The following is a 22,368-nucleotide window of genomic DNA, read 5'->3' as shown; positions in this document are numbered from 1 at the left end:
CGGTACCCCACAACATAATGGTGTGGCAGAGAGGATGAACCGCACTATTATTGAAAGAGTTAGATGTATGCTCAGAATGACAAAGTTGCCAAAGTCATTCTGGGCTGAAGCCGCCCGTACAGCCTGTTATCTCATCAATAGGTTGCCTTTAGTCCCGTTGAACTTTGCGATACCTGAGGAAGTCTGGTCTAGAAGAAAGGTATCATGTTCTCACTTAAGAGTCTTCGGGTGTAAGGCGTTCGCACACATCTCCAAGGAAAACAAACAGAAGCTTGATGACAAGTCCACTCCATGCATATTTGTGGGCTATTCAGATGCAACATTTGCGTACAAGTTGTGGGACCCAATGAATAAAAAGATGTTCAGGAGCAGAGATGTTGTGTTCCAAGAAGACCAGATAGTAGCAGATTTTGAGAAGTCTGCAAAGTCTAGAGCTGTCATCACTTCAGACTTGTTCCCATCTCTTGAGCCATGACAAAATACTAGATGTGAGATGTGCAACAAAAAGTGCCAGAGTTGCAGGATCCTATGCCAGAAATTGAGGATCATGAGGAAAGAGATGAAACCCAGATAAAGAGGGTGTTGAGTAGGGGGAGCAATCCCCTCAATCAGAGGCAACTAGGCCTTAGTTGCGGAGATCTGGAAAAGCTGTCGTGCCATCAACCAAATATCACTACAAGAATTAACACTTTTAGCAACAAAAAAATTGGTCGCTAAAAGTCTATTTTTGGTCGGCAAAAGTTATTCGCGACCAAAATTTTTGGTCGCTAGTTTGGTCGCCAATTGAGGGTCGGCAAAAGTAATTCGCAACCAAAATTTTCGTTGGTCGGCAAAAGTTGGATTTGCCGACTAAATTTTTGGTCGCTAAATATTTAATTACCGCGACTAATTTATTTTGTCGCTAAAACACTTTGGTCGCGGAAAGTGATATTTTCCCGACCAAATTTCTTAGTCGCCAATTGTCACATTTCGCGACCAAAAAGTTTGGTCGCCAATTATCACATTTCACGACCAAATTTTTTGGTCGCCAATTATCACATTTCGCGACCAAAAAATTTGGTCGCCATTTGTTACTTTTCGCGACCAAAACTTTTGGTCGGCAAAAGTGAGTTTCCACGACCAAGAGCTGTTTTGGTCGGCAATAGATGTATTTTTTGCGACCAAAACTCTTGGTTGGCAATTATCATTTTTTGTGAAAAAAATTTATTTTGGATGCCGCGACTAATAAATTGGTCGCCAAAGCAAGAAAATAATACACCTGTATATTTAGCGAATTCATAATCAAAATAGGACAAATTCATAATCAAAACAGGTTTTATTATAAAAATTTTTATATCCAAGTTTCAACACATAACTCAGTAGCAGCAACATTGATTCCAAAAACAAGGAACGATTCACAAAACCCTATTCTAAACCCCAAAAACCAAAAAACAATTCATTCCAACAAAAATTTAACATAATCAGCATCAATTTAAAAAAAAAAGAACATCTGGTGTTAACAAGGTTGAGTATTGTTGTTCTTTTTTATGTACGGCATCCAACTCCTTTCTGGTCTCTGTAAATCTCTCTTTGTCGTACGCGTCAACAAGGTAAACTTCACCAGCATCTGCCCTATGGATGAGGCGGTATAGACTACCCCTGTTCCACAAAATCAGGATTTGTGCAAAGTTAGCCTTCCATTACTTGCTTTAGATAGAAGTAGTTCAAATAATAAAATAATTCAGGAAGCAAATTGCTAAATTCACAACAATTTTGACCGCGTCCAGCAACCCCTCTCTCGTTGCAGTATCAACCCATGTGAGAAGGATGGCAGTGGCACAGCCATGAAGACTGCGGGACAATGCATTAGGAACTAAAAAATGTCTTTACCTTCGTAGATATTCTGTCACGATTGACTAATGTGGCCGTTGTGTAACCGCACCAATGAAATCGTATGATTTACTTAATTTGAGATTCAACAACTCAAATCGGATTGTTTTGGATAAAACTCGTATCGAATTGTATAAATCGAATTGTGAATCGCAAGATTCTAACAACCATTGATTTTAGAGATAGGAGAGAGAGATGTAATGGGAAATCAAGATTTACCTGATAGATGGGTGCTCTCACTGAACCAGATGTTGCTAGCAGTCTCTTCCCATTAGCATCTAAAGCCATTTCATGTCTATGTTCAGAGTTATCACGATTACAGAACCTACATAATGGAATAGACTCAGGTTACCATAGCTCCCTATTCATACTCATATATGTATTGAAAGAGTCACATGCAGCAAGATATAAGTGGCAGGGTTGTTTCTGTACTTTCACAATATGACTGTCCCAAAAAACAAAAGGTACAGATTTGACAATGGGCTTCACTTAAGAATTAAAACCACACCTTCCATCAATCTTGACTCTATTAAAATTTCAACTAATAGTAAGCCCAAATAAACGATAAGGTTACCATAACATTGAAGGGTTAAGCAATTCAAGTACCTGCTGCAATTTCTTGACCAAAGAATTTTACCTTGGTTTTGCAAGCTCCATTCAAATATCTGAAGTAGAAGCTAATTTGGTGAGATTACACATATATGGCTAAGCATAAGAATATAATCCAACAAGCTAGCTAAAACAAATAACAAAATTTAAAAGAATAAGGTAGAAAGTGCTTTTTATGCATGACCCTAACTCAAGCTAAAAATCAGAGGAAACAGAGGCACTTGCCTTTCCATCTATCCCCAAGCTAAAAATACTCGTCTCATCAGGCCCAAAAAGAACAGAGCTAATAGCAGAATCATGAGCCGGCCACCCAGTAATTTGTAGTCCGGCAGACATATCTTTGCCAAATTAAGATGTATACATTTGTTGCGCATGTCTTGTGTGCAGCATGAGATTGGGGACAAGTTTCCTTTCAAAGTAGAAATGTTTAATCCCCCCTCCCTCCCCCCAGCTCTGAAGCCCCAAAAAGAAAGAAAATGATTCCATTTTCATGTTTTTTTACTTGGTGTACCAAAGAAGTAAAAGCAACACGTTTGAGCCTCAAAAGCAAAATGTGTAACACTTAATTTTAGAAATATAATAACCATTCATACATAAACATAAAATACTATAAGGATACCGAACATATGAATCATTCCATCAGTTGCAGCAGTTGCTAAAATCTTCCCGTTATGGTTGAAGCATAAGGAAGTAATTGCCGGAGGATCTTCACCAAGGGGAAGGACTGTCTTCAATAAAGTTGAGAAATATTAAGACATAATAGCTGTCAGTCAGACAAATTGACTTCCTACAGTAATGTACAATTTGTGGGACAAACAAGGGCATACCATAGCCTTCCATGTTTTCATGTTCCAGACAGTTAAGCTTGCAAATCCCAATTTATCCATATAACTTGTGCCATGCCTATAAAGAAAACTAGGTCCTAAGAATGATTCATATTCCAAAAACATAAATGATAAACAAGTATGATGATAACATCTAAAAACATTGATTAAAACTAAAGATACCACTACCACCGATTCCCATCACATGGTCCTCTGTTTGATGAAAACAGCTCACCTGTTCTAATGTAGCAATCATGACTTTGGAATGACACAAAATTTGTGGAGAGGCATTCTAATACTTTGGGCAATAGTGTTACAAAGTGTTGGCCTGCAAATAAGACAAATTCAAATTGCATGAAAAGGAAGTGCTCAACACGTTACAGGTTTAGCAAGAAATCAACCCTTAATATTAAAAAGAAATTAGAAAATAGAAGCACCAATACCCAAGGAATGAATTGCTTGCGAAAGAGCCCTACAAGCTGCCATTGATAAACTTCCATTTATCATGTGTTCTGCCCTAAAAAGATTTTCAAGCATTGGCCAAAAAACCCCCAGCAGTGCATAGATGGGATCATCTGCTTTAGGACCATTGACAGAGGCATTGCAAGATGACTGAATATAGTTCCCATCCTGAAACCAAGTAACCAAAAAATGGAGTTCAATTTGGAAGTACATATTTTTTGCAAGGAGACAATTATTTACTTAAGCGAAATGGGGCTCTTTTAAGTCGAGATGAAATCATAGAAAGGAAAAAAAAATTACATTAGAAGGCGCAGTCTTATACATGCCTGGGTTGCAAAATCCAATACTTTGACTGGAAAGTAGAAGTGAAAGCAAATATCAAGAGAAGTAAAATTGACAGCAAGTTTTCCGCACAGCAATAACTTGTCATGCTCTTAGGAAGTAGTCCAAGTTGGGGCTACGTGTATTTTAATAAGGAAATACTGGCCTTTGGGCCAGACACATTCTTGGCCATATTTTAAATCACACCTGAGCGATTCAACATAGTCAAGTTGAGAACAAACCAGTACCACCCTCTTGCTGCAGAGTTGACTACTTGTGTATAAGTAGCGGGATTCTGCCTCAAAGAATGCTCGTGATCATCTTCAATCTAAAAGAAAGGATACTCAAGATTTTAGCTGGGATGGATTTAAAAATTAACGAATAATTTGCAATTGTTTACTAATGGAATTACCACTGTGTCTAGAATTGTGAAAATTCAAATCAACAGATTGACTTTGATATTGTGCTAGGTTAAGCCAGAACTCAATAAGTTGTTGCAATCAAAACCTCCACGCACTATTTCTTTTTCAAGATACAAACTAAGTTAAAAATAACAGAAGGGAAGCTCAAAGAGTTGGGGAAAACCTATATATTGATCATGACTTCAACTTGTAAGCATTGACAATTTATTACTTAATTTATAAAATATTTTGTCTGCAGAATTCTGCTCTGAAGTAGATGTTCCAAATGAAATTTTGATTAATGGAATACTTTTTTTTTTTTTTTTGGAGACTAGTATAAACCAAAAGGCTTCTGGTAAGTTGGGTGAAATCCAAGTTTTTTTCTTCCTTCTCATTTCATTACTTTATACTGATCCCTGGTTAGGTTTTGTAGAGACCTAGAACCAGGTGCAACTTCGGACAAAATTGTGGACCAAAATTACTTGCCCACATCCTAAAATGCTTCTTTTTTTTTTTTTTTTAATAAGTTAAAAAGAAAACTATACATTCAAGGGATGTGAGAACAGCATACCACCTGATCTATTGCTAGTAGTGTACTCAGGTGTTGAGAAACGTCAGGGCAATAGGGGAGAGATAAGAAGCAAAATGACTTCACTAAGTCAGAGGTCCACTAACTTAGAAGGTCACATTTAAGACTAAATTTGTTATGCGAGCAACCCAGCAACCATTAAATGTAACCACTAATTTACGAAACCCTACCCTTACCCCTTAGAAAAAGAAATAACACAAAAACAGTACGAAAAAAACATACCTGTGATATGTAGGGAAATGGAAAAAATAAATAAAATAAACAATTTGAGCAGTACGAACAGTTTTCATATATGTTCCATTAACAAGCAATAGGGGAACAGCTACAGCTCTCCGTGCAACTGAAAATGCCATCGCCAAAGCAGGATCCTCTGAAAGTGTTAACCTACAAAGTTTACATCATTAATCTATAAAGCAAGTTCCAAGGGAAACTTCCCTTCTAACTAATCAGCAAGGATCAAAATTCCAACCCAGTGTCATGTCAGTATGCATGGAAACATTAATGTTTCAAAAAGACTATAGAAAGAAACGAAAAAAGGAACTTGGAAATAGATGGAAACATTCGGAAACCGTGACTAAAATCTATCCATACATATAAAAGCCCAATAATTGATTGATTGAAGATATTTAAGTCGTGGGAATCAGCCTCTCCATTAGGAAAAAAATAGTAATAAAGTGGAGGGAAATCTATTTACCATCCCTCAGACCCAAATGTAAACAGGAGCTTTGTGCACTGGATACGACCTTCTACCATTACATTCATAGATACAAAGGCAAAGGTGTAGAACCAAGGCATTTTGTAATTCAATTTTATTTAGTAGAACCAAGGCACATCACCAAGAATAATACAATAAAATTAACGCATGAGATCTATTCCTGTGAACCTTTGTCGGAAAGAGGTACAGAGCACACGCTAACAAATTCTGGGACAATACTTCTAGTACTGGCAGATTGTAGCAAAGAGATTTCCCACTGGATGTCATTGTTGCCACCATCTGCATCAGAATAGTCCAGCACTCAGCACAGCATTCCACATAAGATTTAAATAGAAGGTGGTTTTTATATCCACATCTAAGGTCCCCAGGCCAAAGAGGTCTTCTTAGGCCAAAGAGGTCTGCAAAGTCAATGGTTATACAATGATTATACTAAAAACAAGTCATGCTTGAGTAGCCCACTACCCGTTTCGTTTACAATCCAAATTCAACCACGTCAATCATGCATACTCCACAATAACAACTGAATTAACTTGCAAGCCCATGAATGTTTCTAACCAAGCAATGACTAATCTCCTATTAGTTTGTCACTTATAGTACACAAGTCAAACTATTTCTCGGTAGCTTCACGTACATCGAAAACATAGCAGTTTGTCACGTGACTCACTTAAAGATGACTTGAGAAAATATACGGACGAAGACAAAAATACCTCAATAAAACATAAACAGATTGCACATAAAATAAGTCCCATGTTTGTTTAGTCTTAGAATTTGAAAATACCCTTCCTTTTTAACACCATAGTTATCAGAATTATATTGGCTATTAGCCTATATTAAGAACTAGTTCAACCAATCAATAGCAGTTTCCAGAGATTCACCAGTTGATTCATCCACTTATGAGATGCATGGCAAGAAAATTATTTTTAGCACAAATAAAAAAGTCAGTATCATACCTAGATATATTTTTTCATTCAGCTAACTTGCATCAACGTTGGAGGATGACTTCTTTTTTCTCTTATGCTTGGGCTTCACTGCATCTATTAAAGTCTTTTTTCCATTTGTTTGTCCTCCAGTTCCCACTTCCCCATCTGGAGAAGGAGCCGACTTAACATCCTCAGCAAGTTGGTCTGGTTCTGTTTCAGATGGCATGCTATTGGAGAATGCTAGAGCACCCAATCTATCTATCACACTAGTCTACTAGGTGCACAGATGTATTGACAAGAATTAAGAAATAAATACAGGGGCATATAGGAGCAAGGATAAGAAGCAACTGCCACTTCTTCATTGGCAACCATTATTTTTTTAACCATACCACTTGAGATTATATAAAAAGGCAAAAAATAAATAACAATTTTGAAAGACCTGTGCAACATCAAGTGATCACGTGCATTCTCAGCCAACAAGACAACTATTAAATCCAGGAATATGACTTGGGCCTTCCGCGACTAAGACCAACCAACCAAATCAAATAACTAAGTGTAAAGCTCATCAAAACGCATATAACATTTTCAAAGAAACACTAAAAGATAGAATGGCAATTGTTATGCTTTTAGGAATTATTTTAGAATTTAGATACCACATGCAGCAGCTAGAGAAGTTTTCAATGCATCAGGATCAATTCCCTTCGAGTATGGATCCCTGAAAAAGAAACCAACCTACTTAAAAATGAGAAACCATGTGCTAAGGAGAAATAGGAAAGGAAATTCAACACATAATTTTTCCAGCTTAAAAAGCAAGCATGTGATACAGGGAAGAAAGGGCCAACAAACGATAGTTCAAGAACCATACTGTTGCAACTAGCATAGCAACAAATCCCAAAACTATTATGCCACTTACATATAAATAAACTAATGTAATTTCATTTTGATGTGCTTTTTGAGAACCATGGAAACTAGATTTAGACCTTGTTTGGGAACTAGAGTTTTTAGCTAGATTATAAAATGGAAGGACTTGCTTTCATACGCCAAATCAGATCAGTTTTATTAAAGCTAAACCAATACAAACAACACACAGATTGAAATAGAGAAAAGAGAAATTGAAATTGATCGAACCTTTAGACGAAATCGAACTACTTGAAGCTTTGAGACGGCGTAGAGATTAGGCACAGAGAGAGAGAGATAAGAGGCAGGAGAACCGTCGTAGGATTAGGGTTTGATAAGAAGAGAGATCAATCATGGAATAGAAGGAGGGGTAGTGTATGTACCTGAAGGATGAGGTCGTCGTAGATATCGATGATCTTCTTGTAGGATGAGGTCGTCGTAGATAAAGTTTTAATTGCCTAATATTTAACAAAAAATATATATTCTAGTCCAAAAAACAAATTTATTCTATCTCCAACTATGCTCATTACTCACAATCAAAGGAACAGGGTGAGTGGATGTAAAGAATGTCACTATTCTTGATGTACAGTGGTTGATGTAATTTTACAACACCAATCCTCTTTATTATGAAACTGAGATGTAACCTTACATTCAAGCTTGAAGCAAGAGGTTAGAAGTTCGCAGGCTAATAAAATGACATCCAAAATCAACAGTCAAAAAATATATAAACTGCTCATCTAAACCCAAAACAAATCAAGATAGACAAGCAGAAGAATCATAGTGATAAAATGGATTTCGAGCACATGAAACTATAACATTGAACGAAAAGATGTTAAAGAAAATTGATAATTCCCATTTGGGTATGCATAGAGTTTAACCCATGTTCCCTTAATCTCACCTGCAAAGGAGAATCCCCAGAAGCAGATTCGACACCTGTAACAGAACATCCCATGATCAGTCCATGACGACGAACACCACGGTACCATTTTGGGCCAATCCTCTTCAGTTGAACATCCTTAAATCCAGCCTTCTCAAACCACTCAATGTACTCTTCCTCTTTTGGGAAGAGCATCCACACATCTGCAAAAAATCGAGACAGCGAAAATGTTGGGTACACAGGACCAATTAGGCATGCCTTCCCTCCAAGTTTCAACACCCTGTAGGCTTCCTTGATGCCACGTTGTGGGTCTGGCCAATATTCTATACTGAGAAAATGCAAACATGAAATTCTTGTAAGAGAGACCACTAACGAAGTAAAATCCCTCTTCCTCTCTCTAATTCATTTTCAAATTGGACATAAAGGACTAATCAATTTCATTTTGCAAATCTACCTTGTTATTAGTATCCAATCTACCCCTCTCACATTCCCATCTAATGGGGACTAAAGTTGGCATACAATGTTATTTCTGTTTACACTTCTAAGTTTATCCAATTATACATTGGAATAAAAGATTTGCTCCTTTATAAACTCTTAAATGCCCTTATATTTTGGCCATGTATAAAAACCCAATATATTTGCACAACACACATTGCATGATGTCTAATATTTCCATTTCACAATATATACACCACAAAAATAGTAGAATGTTTAGACTAATTCAATTCCAAATGGATTCAATGAAATCTCCTATAAACTAACTCAAATAAACCAACATGAATCAAACCAAGCTCAAGAACAGTAACTGAAACCACAAAATCATACTGCACGTGAAATGAATAAAATAAAAGACACAAAAAAAATCAAATAAAAAGGTTTGAACAGGGCACTACATACCTCCCAGCAGATACATATCTATCGGCATAATCAGTACCGAATGGGAGATCCTCCGCGTCTCCTTCGACAATTTTGCATTCCTTTAATGCCTCTTTCTGCTTTGCTTTCGTAAGCTGATGCGGCGACTGATCAAGAATAGTGACATTCTTCGCATCCACACGCCTAATTATGCCCAAAGTAGTGAACCCTGTAAGATCTTCAAGTGAGTTTCCTTTAAACAATGACCAGAAAAGTTCCAGGCTAAGGCCTTACCAGTAACATCATCGTAGAAAGAAACAAGAGAACCAAGGGTCCGAGAACCATGATAGCATACACGCATGGTAGAATTTAGAAGGAAAAGACTAGGAAACCCATGGTATTATTGCAGAGCCATAATCAGTAGAATCAAATTTGGGCCTTTTTTTACGAGCCCAAGACGAAGAAAACTAGGGTTCCCTATGAGGCCATGCTTAGCCTCGTACAGCAGCAATTGGGCGGTGGTCAGCCTCCCGGAACAGTCGCCGCCGCCACTGATGAGGTTTTGGGTGTTTTGAAGAACAATAACCCCAATAAGAGGGAGGAGATTGAGAAATTGTTGAACCCTATGTCGAATCATGTTTTCGATCAGATGGTTTCCTTTGGGAACCTAATCACTGATTTCCAAGAAGAAGAAGACAATGTTATGATTGATGATAATGTGGGTTTTACTGTTGTGTTTGACGAGGAAGAAGAACAGAATGGTTTTGATGATGATGATCTTAAAGTTGAGACCAAGCTTTTGGGTCATCTCCAATTCGATAATTTCAGCCTTGTTAAGTGTTTGCTGCAGAACCGATTGAAGATTGTGTGGTGTGCTCGTCTAGCCAGGGCTGAGGATCAGGAGACGAGAGAGAAGATTGAGGAAGAAATGTTGGATTCTGGACTGGAATTGGCTGCCATTCTTGAGCAGTTGCAAGCCGATTGAGAGAGAGAACACAGAGAGAGGGAGAGTTGGAGAGAAAGAGGAGATCAGGGCCTTTTTTTAATTTTTTTTTTGTTTGCCAGGTACAAAACGACGTCGTTTTTACTTTGGCGACCAAATTTTTTTTGTCGCCAAAATATTTCATTTCCCCCCTCCCTGTTTGAAATTTCCCTCCCAAACACTTTTGGCGACTAAAACACCATATTAGTCGCAAAACAGGTACCTTCGGCAACAAATTTTTTTAGTCGCTAAATCTCAATCAACGGCGACTAAAATATTAGTCGCTAAAAGTACAAATTTGCCGACCACTTTTGCCGACCACTTTTGCCAAATGACATTTGATCATTTGCGACTAATTAATATTTGGTCGCCAAATGTCATTTTTTTGCGACCAAAAATTTTTTGGTCGGCAAATGTGTAAATTCTTGTAGTGTATCTTGTTTCTTAGTATATTTTGATTACTGATGAGGGAGAACTCGAGAGTTTTTCGGAAGCAAAGAGTCATGCAGAGAAAGATTGATGGATACAAGCCATGAAGCAGGGGATGAGTCCTTTGCAGAAGAACCACGCTTATGAGCTTGTTTCACTTCCAAAGGACAGGAAGGCATTGAAAAACAAATGGGTGTACAAATTAAAGAAAGATGGCAACGGTAAAATAATACAGCATAAAGCTCGCTTAGTGGTCAAAGGTTTTGGGCAGAAAAAATGAATTGATTTTGATGAGATCTTCTTCCCAATTGTGAAGATGACTTCCATTCGAATTGCTCTGGGATTAGCAGCTTGCTTGAATCTGGAGGTAGAACAGATGGATGTCAAGACTGCCTTTCTCCATGGTGATTTGGAGAAAGAGATCTATATGGAGCAACCAGAAGGATTTGAAGTTAAAGGGAAACAAAATCTAGTTTGTAAACTGAAGAGGAGTCTCTATGGCCTGAAGCAGGAGCCGAGACAATGATACAAGAAGTTTGATTCATTCATGGTGAATCACGAGTACAAAAAAACAATAACAAACCAGTGTGTATACTTCCAAATGTTTTTGGATAGAAACTTCATCATCCTATTGTTGTGTGTCAATGATATGTTGATCATCGGACAAGATATTGCTATGATCAACAAGTTGAAAAAGGACTTGTCGCAGTATTTTGACACGAAGATTTTAGCCTAGCATAGCAGATTTTGGGTATGAAGATTGTTTATGACAGGAAAGTCAAGAAGATATGGCTGTCACAGGAGAAATATGTTGAACAGGTGATTGAAAGGTTCAACATCAAAGATGCCAAGCCAGTCAGCACACCACTGGCTAACCATTTCAAGGTGACAAAGTTCAAGGTGACAAAGTGTTCGTGTCCCACGACCAGCTCTGAAAGGAAAGAAGTGGAGGCAATCCCCTATTCCTTTGCAATAGGAAGTTTAATGTATGCAATGGTGTATACTTGGCCAGATATAGCTCACGCAATTGGCATTATGAGCAGATTCCTCGCTAATCCAGAAAAGGAGCATTGGGAGGTTGTCAAATGGATTCTTCGGTACTTGAAGCGAATTTCAAAGATGTGTCTATGTTTTGGGGGAGCTAAACCAATTTTGGAGGGTTTTATAGATGCTGATATGGCAGGTGATCTTGATGGTAGAAAGTCTACATCAGGATTTTTATTCACCTTTGCAGAGGAAGCTGTTTCATGGCAGTCCAAACTACAAAAGTGTGTTGCTTTATCTACAACAGAGGCAGAATACATTGTTGTCGTAGATGCTGGAAAGGAAATGTTGTGGTTAAAGCGATTTCTCCAAGAATTGGGTCTACAACAGGAATAGTACAAGGTACATTGTGATAGTCAGAGTGCGATTGATCTGAACAAGAATTCCATGTACTATTCACGTACAAAGAACATTAATGTCCGGTATCATTGGATACGAGAAGTGATGGAAAAGCACATGATGAAGCTAATGAAGATTCACACGGACAAGAATCCTTCTGACATGATGACCAAGGTTGTCACCAGAGACAAACTGGAAGTTTGCAAGAATCTGACCGGGATGGACTTTAAGTAAGAAGCCAGTTATCCATATGGGCGTGGAGGGAGAGAATTGTTAACTCCAGCCCACATGGAAGAGTAGTTGGAGGTTCTGGTTGGCTCTCCAAGTCAAGAAGGAAGATGGTAGTTGGTAGTTGGCAACCTAATAACTTTGTTTTTTGACTTTGTATTCTCTCATTTGTATATAAATTGAGGTGATGAAGAAGAGATGAAACAATACAAACAGAGACAACAAACACATAGTGTATAATCTGTGTAAGAGAGTGAGAGTGCTATAGAGAGAGTGAAGTGTGCGTGTTGTAAACTCCTTCCGGGAAAAAATTCTATAGTGAATATCTCTCCTGTGGATGTAGGCAATTGCCGAACCACGTAAATTTCTTTTCTCTTTTCTGTGTGATTGATTTCTGGTGTGCCTTGATCCTAACAATTACATCATTTTTGAGATTTTTGCATTTCAAGATTCTCAAATGAGAGTGATCATGTAAATATAAAGTCTCTTGAGCATTCTCTCCTTGCAAGCTGATTTACATGCTAGGGTATTTTTATTATTTTACCTAACCAAAATTCATGAAATCAACAGCATGTTTTTATTTGACTGAACAATAACAAATCTGTTTTTTTAAAGGGCCACAATCTTCCATCCTTGTTTTACACTTGATCTCCACCAGCCCCAGACATTGATTTGAAGCATCTTCAACAGCACATACCCGCTGTAATTTCATTTTCAACCAATAGGGGGGAAGTTGTTTTGAGATTGAATGGGTTTGGGATGATTTATTTTCGGACCAAAGAGGACTTAATTTTTTAAAGGATCAAAACAAGAAAGTTAATTTTTGAAATTATAAACCGTGACAGAAAGTAATTGGAACAAATTAGGTGAACCTTTTCATTAAGGACCAAAATGAAAAATGACTCATTCTTTAGGGGTGAAAGTGTAATTGAAACAATGAAATTCATTTTTTGCCAATTATGTGAAGAGTGTTGCTCTTAGCACCTACCAAAATTCTTTGGACCCCCCATTTCTTTGGACCTCAACCCTAAACCCTAAATTTTAATAATATTTTTTTGGACACCTTACTTGTTACCAAATCTACCCATATTCATAATATTTTCACAATCAAATGCACACCCACCTAATTTTTCATACCTCTCCTTCCTTGACCGTCGCTCTACTGTATTCATCTTCTCCACACCGATTGAATCCATTTTGTTGCTGAAGTGCTTGGGACATTACTTTTTTTTCTTTTTTTTCTTTTTTTCTTACAAGTGCTTCAACACTTTCGAATCAAGTGATGCTGTAATTTTTCGAAAATTCAACACTTTCAGAAATTCAACACATGTAGACTTTTTCATCTACCATCAAAGGTATAATTTATTTATCTTTTCTCTTCAATCAATCATAACCACACAAACAAAAAATCCTTTACGAACCAAAATCACAACCACACAAAATCCTAATTGTGGGAGAATATTATAATGTAATGGATGGCCTGAAATTCAATTTTTTTTTTTGGGGAATAAAGGTCTGAATATTATAATCTAATGGATGACTTGAATAGTATAATGTAATAGAATTTTACATACCAACTAGAAATAAAATTAAAAAAAAAAATATTAGAACTTTTTGTCTTTTAGAAAATATGTCTGGCTGGTCCTTTGTCTTGAATTGTTGGGTATTTTGGTTGTGTTTTTTTTGTGCATAAAGAAAACAAAATTTGTTTGGCTGATCCTTTGTCTTGGAGTATTGGGACCAGTTGCTTTTTTAAGTGTGAGATTTTTATGTCTGTATTGTACATATACAATAAAATTGTCCATTTTCTGTTGTTGTAAGGCATTGCCATTATTGGTTTTGCCTCTGTTTTGAAGTACTTTCATTTCATAATTATTTTTTTTTAAATTTTGTTTTGTTTTGTTTTTTTTTTTTTTTCTTTTGTGTTACTTTTATTACTTAAACATTAACTAGTAGTGAGGTTAGGCTAGTTTTTGTTATACATTGTTTGTTGTAAATGACAAATCAGAAATTGTCAATAAAGAAAAGGGCACTTGACTCTGTAATATTGTATCATATTTGAGCTAAAAAAGTTATGTTCTTTTTTATGTAATATTGTACCTTATAAATTCCAAGTTTATATTTGTTTGGTGAGTAAGAAGTAAGAAAATGAAAATTTAGACTTCTATTACATATGAATTTTAATTCAGGATAGCAACTAGCCAGATTATTGTCTTCCACATAAACTAACTCTAATTAGCACAATACACATCATAAAACTAACAAGAGGTAGGTGGGGTGTTTGAAAACAGTGCTAATTTTAGCACATTATATCAACTTGCAGGTGCATGTGATTATATTGCAACTATAGGCTTTGGGCCAGTGTTGCAACTTATTATATTGCAACTTATTAGCACTTAGAGAAAATTCACAGCTTTTGCTACCTCTTGTGAAAATACACAGCATGTAATACTTAACAAGAGGTAGGATAATTCAACAGCTTATCCTACCTCTTGAATTATATTATATTATATTATATCATACCTCTTGAATTCAACAACTTATCCTACCTCTTGTGTATTTTCATAAGAGGTAGGATAATTCAAAAGGTAGGATATCTTCACAAGAGGTAGGATAATTCAACAGCTTTTCAGAAAATTCACTTTTCTTTAAGTACTTAACAAGAGATAGGATTTTTTGTTTTTGATGGCCGTGCTCTTGGCATGCTTCTAATGCATCACAATTCTCAAATTTTGATCCAACACAAATATCTTATTTTTAGTAGTTTCTTTTTATCGTTTATTTACTTTGTGTTTGGTAAGAAACTATCTTAGTTTGTTGTTTCCTATTTGAATTGGTCATGACACACCTATTTAAGATAGGTTTCAATGACACATCTAATTCTACTTGGTGGATAGCTATGGTGGAAACTGCTTGAGATCGCCCAACAACGTTTAGGAGACGTAATGCTGTACTTTCTCAAAAAGTGGCTAAGAGACTTCGACGCACTCGTAAGACTAAGGATCAAGGTAGTGGAGTTAATGAACATAACATGAATGACATAGGTGCTGCTCTAGCAAAAACGATTGAGGTTGAAAATGATGGGGGCAATCAATTGAATATGAGTGACATGAGTGATGATTTGGGTGATGAACCAATAGATATGGGTGACGAACCAACACACATAGGTGATGATCTGGATGATGAACCAATAGACATGGGTGACTATGAAGACCAACCAGCAGATACAACTGAAAAAGTTAATGAAAATCTTACTGGACCTTTTCCTGGAGGGCCATATGATCCTTCAATTTTGAAGAGTTTTCATTGTCACGTAGCAGCCAAAATTTGGCATAATGATGTAAGTCATTGTCTTACATTAATTTAATGTTTTAAATTTTGTTTCAAGTTTACTAATTCTTTTTTTTTTTTTTTTTTTTCTATGCTGCAGGAACGTGGAATACTTAAATGCTTAAATGATGGTCTTAAAGTTGGAGAATGGTCATTCAACTTGGAAGATAATGAACAGTCCAAATTTCATGGTTTAATTATGGATTTGGGGTTGATTTCTTTAGTGAGTTGCTCCCATAAATTTGTAAACAAAGTTGTAATTTCGGCCTTTGTGGAAAGATGGTAGCCAGAGACAAACACGTTTCATCTATCATTTGGTGAGATGTCACCAACCTTAGATGATGTTAGTGTAATCCTAGGGATTCTAGTGATTGGTAAATCAGTCTCTTGCAAGAAGTTATCAAATGTTGACGCTGCAAATCTGCTAGTTGAGGCTTTGGGAGTAACAATAAATGAGGCAAATGTAGCATTGAAGGTAGCACGAGGCTAGTCTATCAAGGTAGAATGGTTGAGACAATGGTTTGGGTCAATGTCTGATGCGGACAATGATAATACCATTGAGTGTACAGCTAGAGCATATTTGTTATATTTGTTAGGTTGTACCTTATTTGCAAACAAGACAGGCACACGTGTTCCGGTAGTGTATTTGTCTTTTCTTACGGATTTGCGATCGGTTGCTTTTTATGCTTGGGGTGCAGCCGTATTGGCTTTTTTATACCGGCAATTGGGTACTACCATAAGGTATGCCGTAAAACAGATGGCGGGATACATGACATTGCTGGAAGCTTGGATTTACGAGCATTTTGTTGGTGCTAGACCCCACCCCAATTTGGACTATAAAGAAGATCAGCCTTGTGTCTTTTGTTGGATTTCTCGCACCTAATCTGGTTCGTCAACGTCTATTTTACAAAGGTTGCAAGAGGACCTCGACAGATTAGAGGCCCATGACGTAAGTGTCAATTTTATGTCAATGTATGTACATATTACTTGCTATTATTTAATCTAATTCATAACTTACATATAAAATTTTTACTATTGTAGGTTATTTGGGATCCATACCATGATAAGCGTATTGAGCATCATTTTTCTGATGTTGCTTACTATAGTGAATGCTTAAAATGTATGCACATTGTTGAACTATACCATCCAGATAGGGTACTGAGACAGTTTGGTAGAGTGCAAATTATTCCCTCACCTCCGCTTGCTCCAGTTCGAGCCTCTAGAGGATCCACTGCAAAACAGTACATCATTGCCTATAAATACTTGGATACGATTTGAGAGAGTTGGGAAAATCACTTCTTGTCTGAAATAGCTCGTAGTGTTCTAGTCTTGCATCCATGGGATTGTGTGCCGGGTTACTTGGACTGGTTTACTTCCATTTCACATGTGCAAGTTCAAAATCCGACACATCGTTCTAAGCATAACCCACGCACTAAGACATCAGCTAATTATCGTCAACTTCAATTCGTATGTTAATTTTTACCATTTTCATTTTCATTTTCATATATATTTTGTTTAAGACAATTGTTAAGTTTTATTTTATTGTTTGCAGCGCATTCACAGTGCCTTATGCATTTCACGTTCAATGTTCAAAATCGGATACAATGAAGCAGCTCCCACCTGAGATATGTTACGCAATGCTATGAAGAAGATAACACAAGTCTTGGAGGGCCAACAGTTCACTGAAGAACATACACCATCAGAGAACTTGGTGTACACTCGTCGCAGAAAGCATGGAGCAACGTCTTAGACTTTAGTATTTGTTGGGTTCAAATGTTTTAAATATGTATTTTGAAATCTTAGTCTCAAACGTATGTTAGACTTTTTGATGGTGTTAGACACAAGTATAACAAAGGTCAGATAACACTTTAGTACATGTTAGTTTGTCTGAGAAAAATTTTTGGCATACATTTTGATGGTGGTGTAGACACCCCATTTTTGACCGACCTTAAGACTCAGACATCACCAGTTGAGCGCTCGGTGATACTGCATTTTATGCTCGTTTAGAAGTCTCAGAGTTGCGGCCGTGAGCCCTGCCTCCGGATTTCCGAACCCTCTTCTGTGCCTTGTCTCGGTTTGCGAACCAGACTCGATTTTCTCTGTTTCTTTTCCTGAGGGGAGGGAGAGGTCCCGTAGACCATCTCTCAGTGGCCGTGGGCTACATTTTGTGGCTGTAGGCCATTTTGCCCATTTCAGAGCCCGGTTCCCGGTTTTCGGAGCCGTCAAGCCGTGTGCCTCGGTTCGGGACCGCTTAACCATCTCCTATTGCCCCGGTTTTTGGCATACTTCTTGTTTACTCCCTTTTGAGGGACACTGAGGTCTGAGAGACCCACTTCGTGGTCGAGTACCACTTTCGGTGCTTAACAGGCAGTTTTCGGGGCCCCGAACTGCTCGTTTTGGCTCCCGAACATTCGTTTTGCATCGGTTTTCGTTCATTTTTGGCAGGTACCTCTGTTTCATCACCAGGAAGGTCGTAGAAGGGTGGGAGGCCAGCAATTATTTCAGCAACCAGTTATATATCCTCCGGCGCCCTCCGACGCCCGTTTTTCTCAATTCCGAGCCAATGTTGACCACCCTTGGACTATCTTCTTGAACTTCTAACCACATATTTGTGTTGTACACACATGGGAAGACCCTAAAAGTTGGTGGCCGGCCACTAATGTTGCTTGACCCTTTTGAACCCCTCCTAAAAATAGCCTATTCTCTCTCCTGTTTTACAGTTTGCAATTTTGAACCATAGGGTTGTGTTAACGGCACCTAGGAGGACACCAATGTGAAGTGGCCGGCCACTAATTTAACTTGGCCCTTTTGACCCTTGGCCAGCCGGCCATGGGGGGTGGCCGGCCGGCCACCTGAAACTGAGATAACTGGCCGGCCTTGATCCTTGCCCCCTGCTTAGTTCAGAACTGACCTCTTTGACCCCCCAGATTCTGTATTCGGAGGGCCAAATTTTTGGGGGGAAACTTGATCCATTTTCCCCCCTAATTTTCCCCCCCCCCCCTTTTCCCCTCCTTTTGCCTATATAACAGAGCCTCCAGCTCTGGTTTTGAGGTTGGAAAAAATTGCCTTAGGCTCTTGCATGCATATCTCCCTCCATCTCATCCATTTCCTTCAAAAAACACCCAAACCCTACCCCATTTTCACACCACTATCTAGCATCACCACCACTACTCCATTTCCAGCAACTTGGGGAGCTTTCTAGCAGCTAGGAAGTATCACTTCTCAAGCCAAGAAGCAATCAAGGGTTGGTCTTCAAGGGTAAACATCAATTCCCTCTTTTTGAGCTTAATTTTGCAACATTTTTCTAGCTAGTTTGCTTGCTGTTTTGAGCTCCAGCCAAAACTGAAAGTACCCTTTATTTGAGCTATATTTCATGTTTCATTAAGGGACTTTTGTCATTTGAGGTTCCCATCTTGCACTTGCTTCATTATCCCTCTTATATACCGTAATCTTGCAATGTATTTTTGGCCTGTGTGTGATCTGTTTTGGAGCATGATGTAAACTGTAAGTGAGCTTATTTTGAGTCCCTCTTCAACATTGAAGAAGGGTTCATCACTGTTTGGGACCCCCATGTGCCACTTGCCATTATACCCCTCTTTGGTCCCCATTTTTGCATGATTTGGCAGCCCATTGTGCTTCTATTTTTGGGTTCTTTTCAGAACTGAAAATAGTCTTATTTTGGCCCATTATTCATGTTTCATTAAGGGCCTTTCATGGTTTGAGGCATCTTTTATACACTTCATGTTATATCTCTCTTTTGGGCCTCATTTTGTATAGCATTTTGGACATGTTTGCATACTGTTTTGGGTCCGGCCATCAACTGTAAAATGATTTATTTTTGGCCCCTCTTCAACATTGTTGAAGGTCTCCTTTGTGTTTAAGGCCAGCAACCACTACTTGCTTCTTTGGCCATCTTTTGGCCCATTTCTTGCATGAGAGTTTATCCATACCTGTGCTGGTTTTTGTGGTTTTCCATAAACTGTAAAAGATCATATTTTGGGCCCCTCTTCAACTTTGTTGAAGGGCCTTAATCTGTTTGGGGTCAGCAGCTGTGAGTTGTTTCATTATCTCACATTTAGGGCCATTTTTGCATGCTATTTTTGCCCTATTCGTGTTTGCTGTTTGGCCATGATTTGAACTGTGAAAATGCTTATCTAGGGGCTGCCTTGCTTCTGTCTTTTCATCTCATGTTCAAATTGTGCATGCATTGCATAGCTATAGGCCATTTCATGCGCCAAAATCCATGTTTCGGGACTTGTTCCATGCATCGGGTATCATTTTGCTTTGTTTCGGGGCTGTTTTCCCCCTCGTTTTGCTACTGATTTTTGCATGTTTGCATATCATATTCCATGTCTTTGCCATGTCTCATTAGAGTGGCATTTCGGTGCCTGAGGGTCGGTCCTCGGTTTGCGTGAACGCGTGCACGCATTTTGAGTTGTCTTATTTTCATCTGATGGCCTCCTATGTGAGTGTGGCTGAGGCTCTCTTATGTTGGTGTAAGCCCATTATTGCATTGCGTATGCCATTTCATCCGTAGCATTGTGTACGCTCGGTTGTGTATTACCTCGTGCAGCGTGTATGCCATTCCATAATATTGTGTATGTTAGGATTGTATCTTAGTTGCATTTCATGCATGTCATGCATATTGCATCGTGTTCGGGATAGGAGTTAGCCTGGGCACGGGAAACGAGGTACGTTTCGTACTCCGAGTGACGGAACGTGTCTCAATTCCAAGTCACCGACATTCCAGATTATCCATGATGGAGTTAGGTTTTAGTTGTGTTTACACGTGCATTCATTCTATATTGAGTTGCACATTTCGACTCCTCGGTCATCATGCATCGATATGCGTGATTGGTGGCACGAGGATCGAGGCATGCATATATCTGTGAAAATACATTGCCATGCCCCTTTCCTGCTCTCTGTTGCAGCAAAATGAAGAATCAACAACTTTTTGGAGCTTGGCGCACATTTCAAGAAAAGGTGTAAACAGAGGCTAATTGGGGCATCGTCATGGATTTCCGCGCAAAGGCAACCCGGGCATACATCATTCATCATCCGGAATGGAATCAAGGCAGTCCCTGGCTTGCATGCCAGTTTATTTATTTTCTTAGTTAATTTGTTAATTAATTAGGAATTTGTACATTATTTGGACTGTAATATTCTTTTATTCGGGACTGTATATTTATTCAGACCCTCTGTGCGAGGGCATAATTGTAATAAGTGTGCGTGAGTGTGATGTATGTCTTCCAACCCCACGTCTTTCTTCCATTTTATTTACCTGCTTATGATGGTTAGATTAGGGCATATTTCAATTCGCATACAGTGTGACAGCATGTTTGCATCATTCATCTGTTTTGCATGCACTGGGCTCGGTGCATCATACTAACTGCATTTGTATTTCAATTTCAAGTTGAATACATGTTAGCTGTAGCATTCCATATGCCATGTTTAGAATAGCCGAGCCTGCTATAGTTTGCATTCTTGCATGTGTTGCATTAGGCATTTCTGTATACTTAGGATTCATGCATGATTTCTAATGAGTTTTTGTTTTGGCTTGGAGTACTCGGTGAGTTTTATGCTTTAGCATCCTTGCATGCGTGTGAGTGACTGCCATGAATAACATACTTACCATGAGGCTATATGCTTATGTGATATAACTGCCTGAATGCCTGTGGGTGAAGGTTGGGTTACTTGGATTGGAATAAATCATCAACTGTTTGTTTTAAGCCCACTAGATAGTGGCAAAACCATCTTTTCTAAGCCCACCTGCGGGTGGCAAAATCTACATTTTAAGCCTACTTGCGAGTAGCAAACCATCTTTCAAATAAACAAGCATGAAATGTTTTGTTCCAATTCGGGCGACCCAGTCTATACTTATATGCTGTGTGCATCACATAGTAACCTAGGCTAATAACCGGAATAAGGACACACAAAGTTTTCAAAAATAGATATCATGGTTAGTAGAGGCCGATCTTTGATCGGGCAAGCGGGGGTGCTCACGAAGTGACCTTCCCCAATCATACCCAAGTTCCCGAGCCGAGGCAACTTTGGTGATGACGGACACGTGGCCTTTGGCACCGAGTCAGGGTTTCCTAAATTTCCTATTAAAAAAACATTTAGGTGGCGACTCTGTATCTAGCAAAGCAGTCCATGTTTGGCACTTCTTTCAAAATCTGTTTTCTCAAAACGATTTGCCGGATTTGGACTCTTTGGTTCAGACTTAGAACCGTGACAAATTTGAGAGTCCTGAGCTGTGGTGACCCCAAATGAACAGAACGGGAGCTCACCCTCCCGGGGCGTTCGGAGGACGTCTACAGGTGGTTTGTAAATGACACAAGTATGAGCTAGGCTTGTATATGACTTTACCATACCTTTTTGGGTACTCAATAAATTATTTTGATGGTTTAGAATTGGTTTGATGGTTTGGAATTAGTTTGATGGTTTGAATTGGTTTGATAGTTTTTTTGTTTGAAATATTGGTTTGTTTATTGTTTTATGGTCATCATTGAATAAACAAATCTGGATTAATGAACAAACATGAATTTTCTATTCATCACTAACTAACTGAACAAATCCACCTCGTTTAGCACTATAAAATCGAATCAAACTGACTCACTCAACATTGTAATGCCGAACAGGTAGTCTTCGTTTAGCACTGTAATGCCGAACATATA

General features: G+C 38.3%; 2 protein-coding genes across 4 annotated transcripts; one reads left to right on the top strand and one right to left on the bottom strand.

Moving 5' to 3' along the window:
- Positions 1-838: 838 nt before the first annotated feature.
- Positions 839-7,629, bottom strand: LOC114299705 (uncharacterized). 3 transcript variants are annotated; one of them, XM_082899822.1, is made up of 11 exons: positions 6,741-7,629; positions 4,328-6,069; positions 4,065-4,116; positions 3,746-3,932; positions 3,538-3,630; positions 3,306-3,381; positions 3,098-3,206; positions 2,704-2,816; positions 2,476-2,534; positions 2,089-2,194; positions 839-1,638 (listed from the first exon to the last, which is right to left on the bottom strand). In XM_082899822.1, the coding sequence occupies exons 6-11, from the start codon at positions 3,363-3,365 to the stop codon at positions 1,633-1,635; spliced, it is 453 nt and encodes a 150-aa protein (XP_082755948.1). In that variant the 5' UTR covers positions 3,366-3,381; positions 3,538-3,630; positions 3,746-3,932; positions 4,065-4,116; positions 4,328-6,069; positions 6,741-7,629; the 3' UTR covers positions 839-1,632. The 3 variants fall into 3 exon arrangements, with proteins under 3 accessions (XP_082755948.1, XP_082755949.1, XP_082755947.1); XM_082899823.1 differs by having other exon boundaries at positions 3,098-3,202; positions 4,065-6,069; XM_082899821.1 differs by lacking the exons at positions 3,538-3,630; positions 3,746-3,932; positions 4,065-4,116; positions 4,328-6,069; positions 6,741-7,629 and having other exon boundaries at positions 3,306-3,500.
- A 5,956-nt stretch (positions 7,630-13,585) lies between these two features.
- LOC114282351 (uncharacterized) lies at positions 13,586-17,567 on the top strand. The gene is made up of 4 exons (XM_082899819.1): positions 13,586-15,701; positions 15,792-16,640; positions 16,733-17,158; positions 17,244-17,567. The coding sequence occupies exons 1-2, from the start codon at positions 15,393-15,395 to the stop codon at positions 15,975-15,977; spliced, it is 495 nt and encodes a 164-aa protein (XP_082755945.1). The 5' UTR covers positions 13,586-15,392; the 3' UTR covers positions 15,978-16,640; positions 16,733-17,158; positions 17,244-17,567.
- Positions 17,568-22,368: the final 4,801 nt, after the last annotated feature.

Source organism: Camellia sinensis, chromosome 12, assembly GCF_055761805.1.
Source record: "Camellia sinensis isolate YWXY chromosome 12, ASM5576180v1, whole genome shotgun sequence".
NCBI lineage: Eukaryota > Viridiplantae > Streptophyta > Magnoliopsida > Ericales > Theaceae > Camellia > Camellia sinensis.
Note: the sequence above shows the minus strand (reverse complement) of the source record. Positions and strands in the feature narration are given on the sequence as shown.

Bases quoted from the DNA above. Each gene is read 5' to 3' on its own strand.
- LOC114299705 (XM_082899821.1), bottom strand. From the start codon at position 3,428: ATGTTTTTGGAATATGAATCATTCTTAGGACCTAGTTTTCTTTATAGG. The intron at 3,207-3,305 runs GTATGCCCTTGT...ACTTTATTGAAG, and splicing joins TGAAAACATGGAAGGCTATG to ACAGTCCTTCCCCTTGGTGA. The intron at 2,535-2,703 runs GCAAGTGCCTCT...CTTCTACTTCAG, and splicing joins GCTTGGGGATAGATGGAAAG to ATATTTGAATGGAGCTTGCA.
- LOC114282351 (XM_082899819.1), top strand. From the start codon at position 15,393: ATGAATGACATAGGTGCTGCTCTAGCAAAAACGATTGAGGTTGAAAAT. The intron at 15,702-15,791 runs GTAAGTCATTGT...TCTATGCTGCAG, and splicing joins CCAAAATTTGGCATAATGAT to GAACGTGGAATACTTAAATG.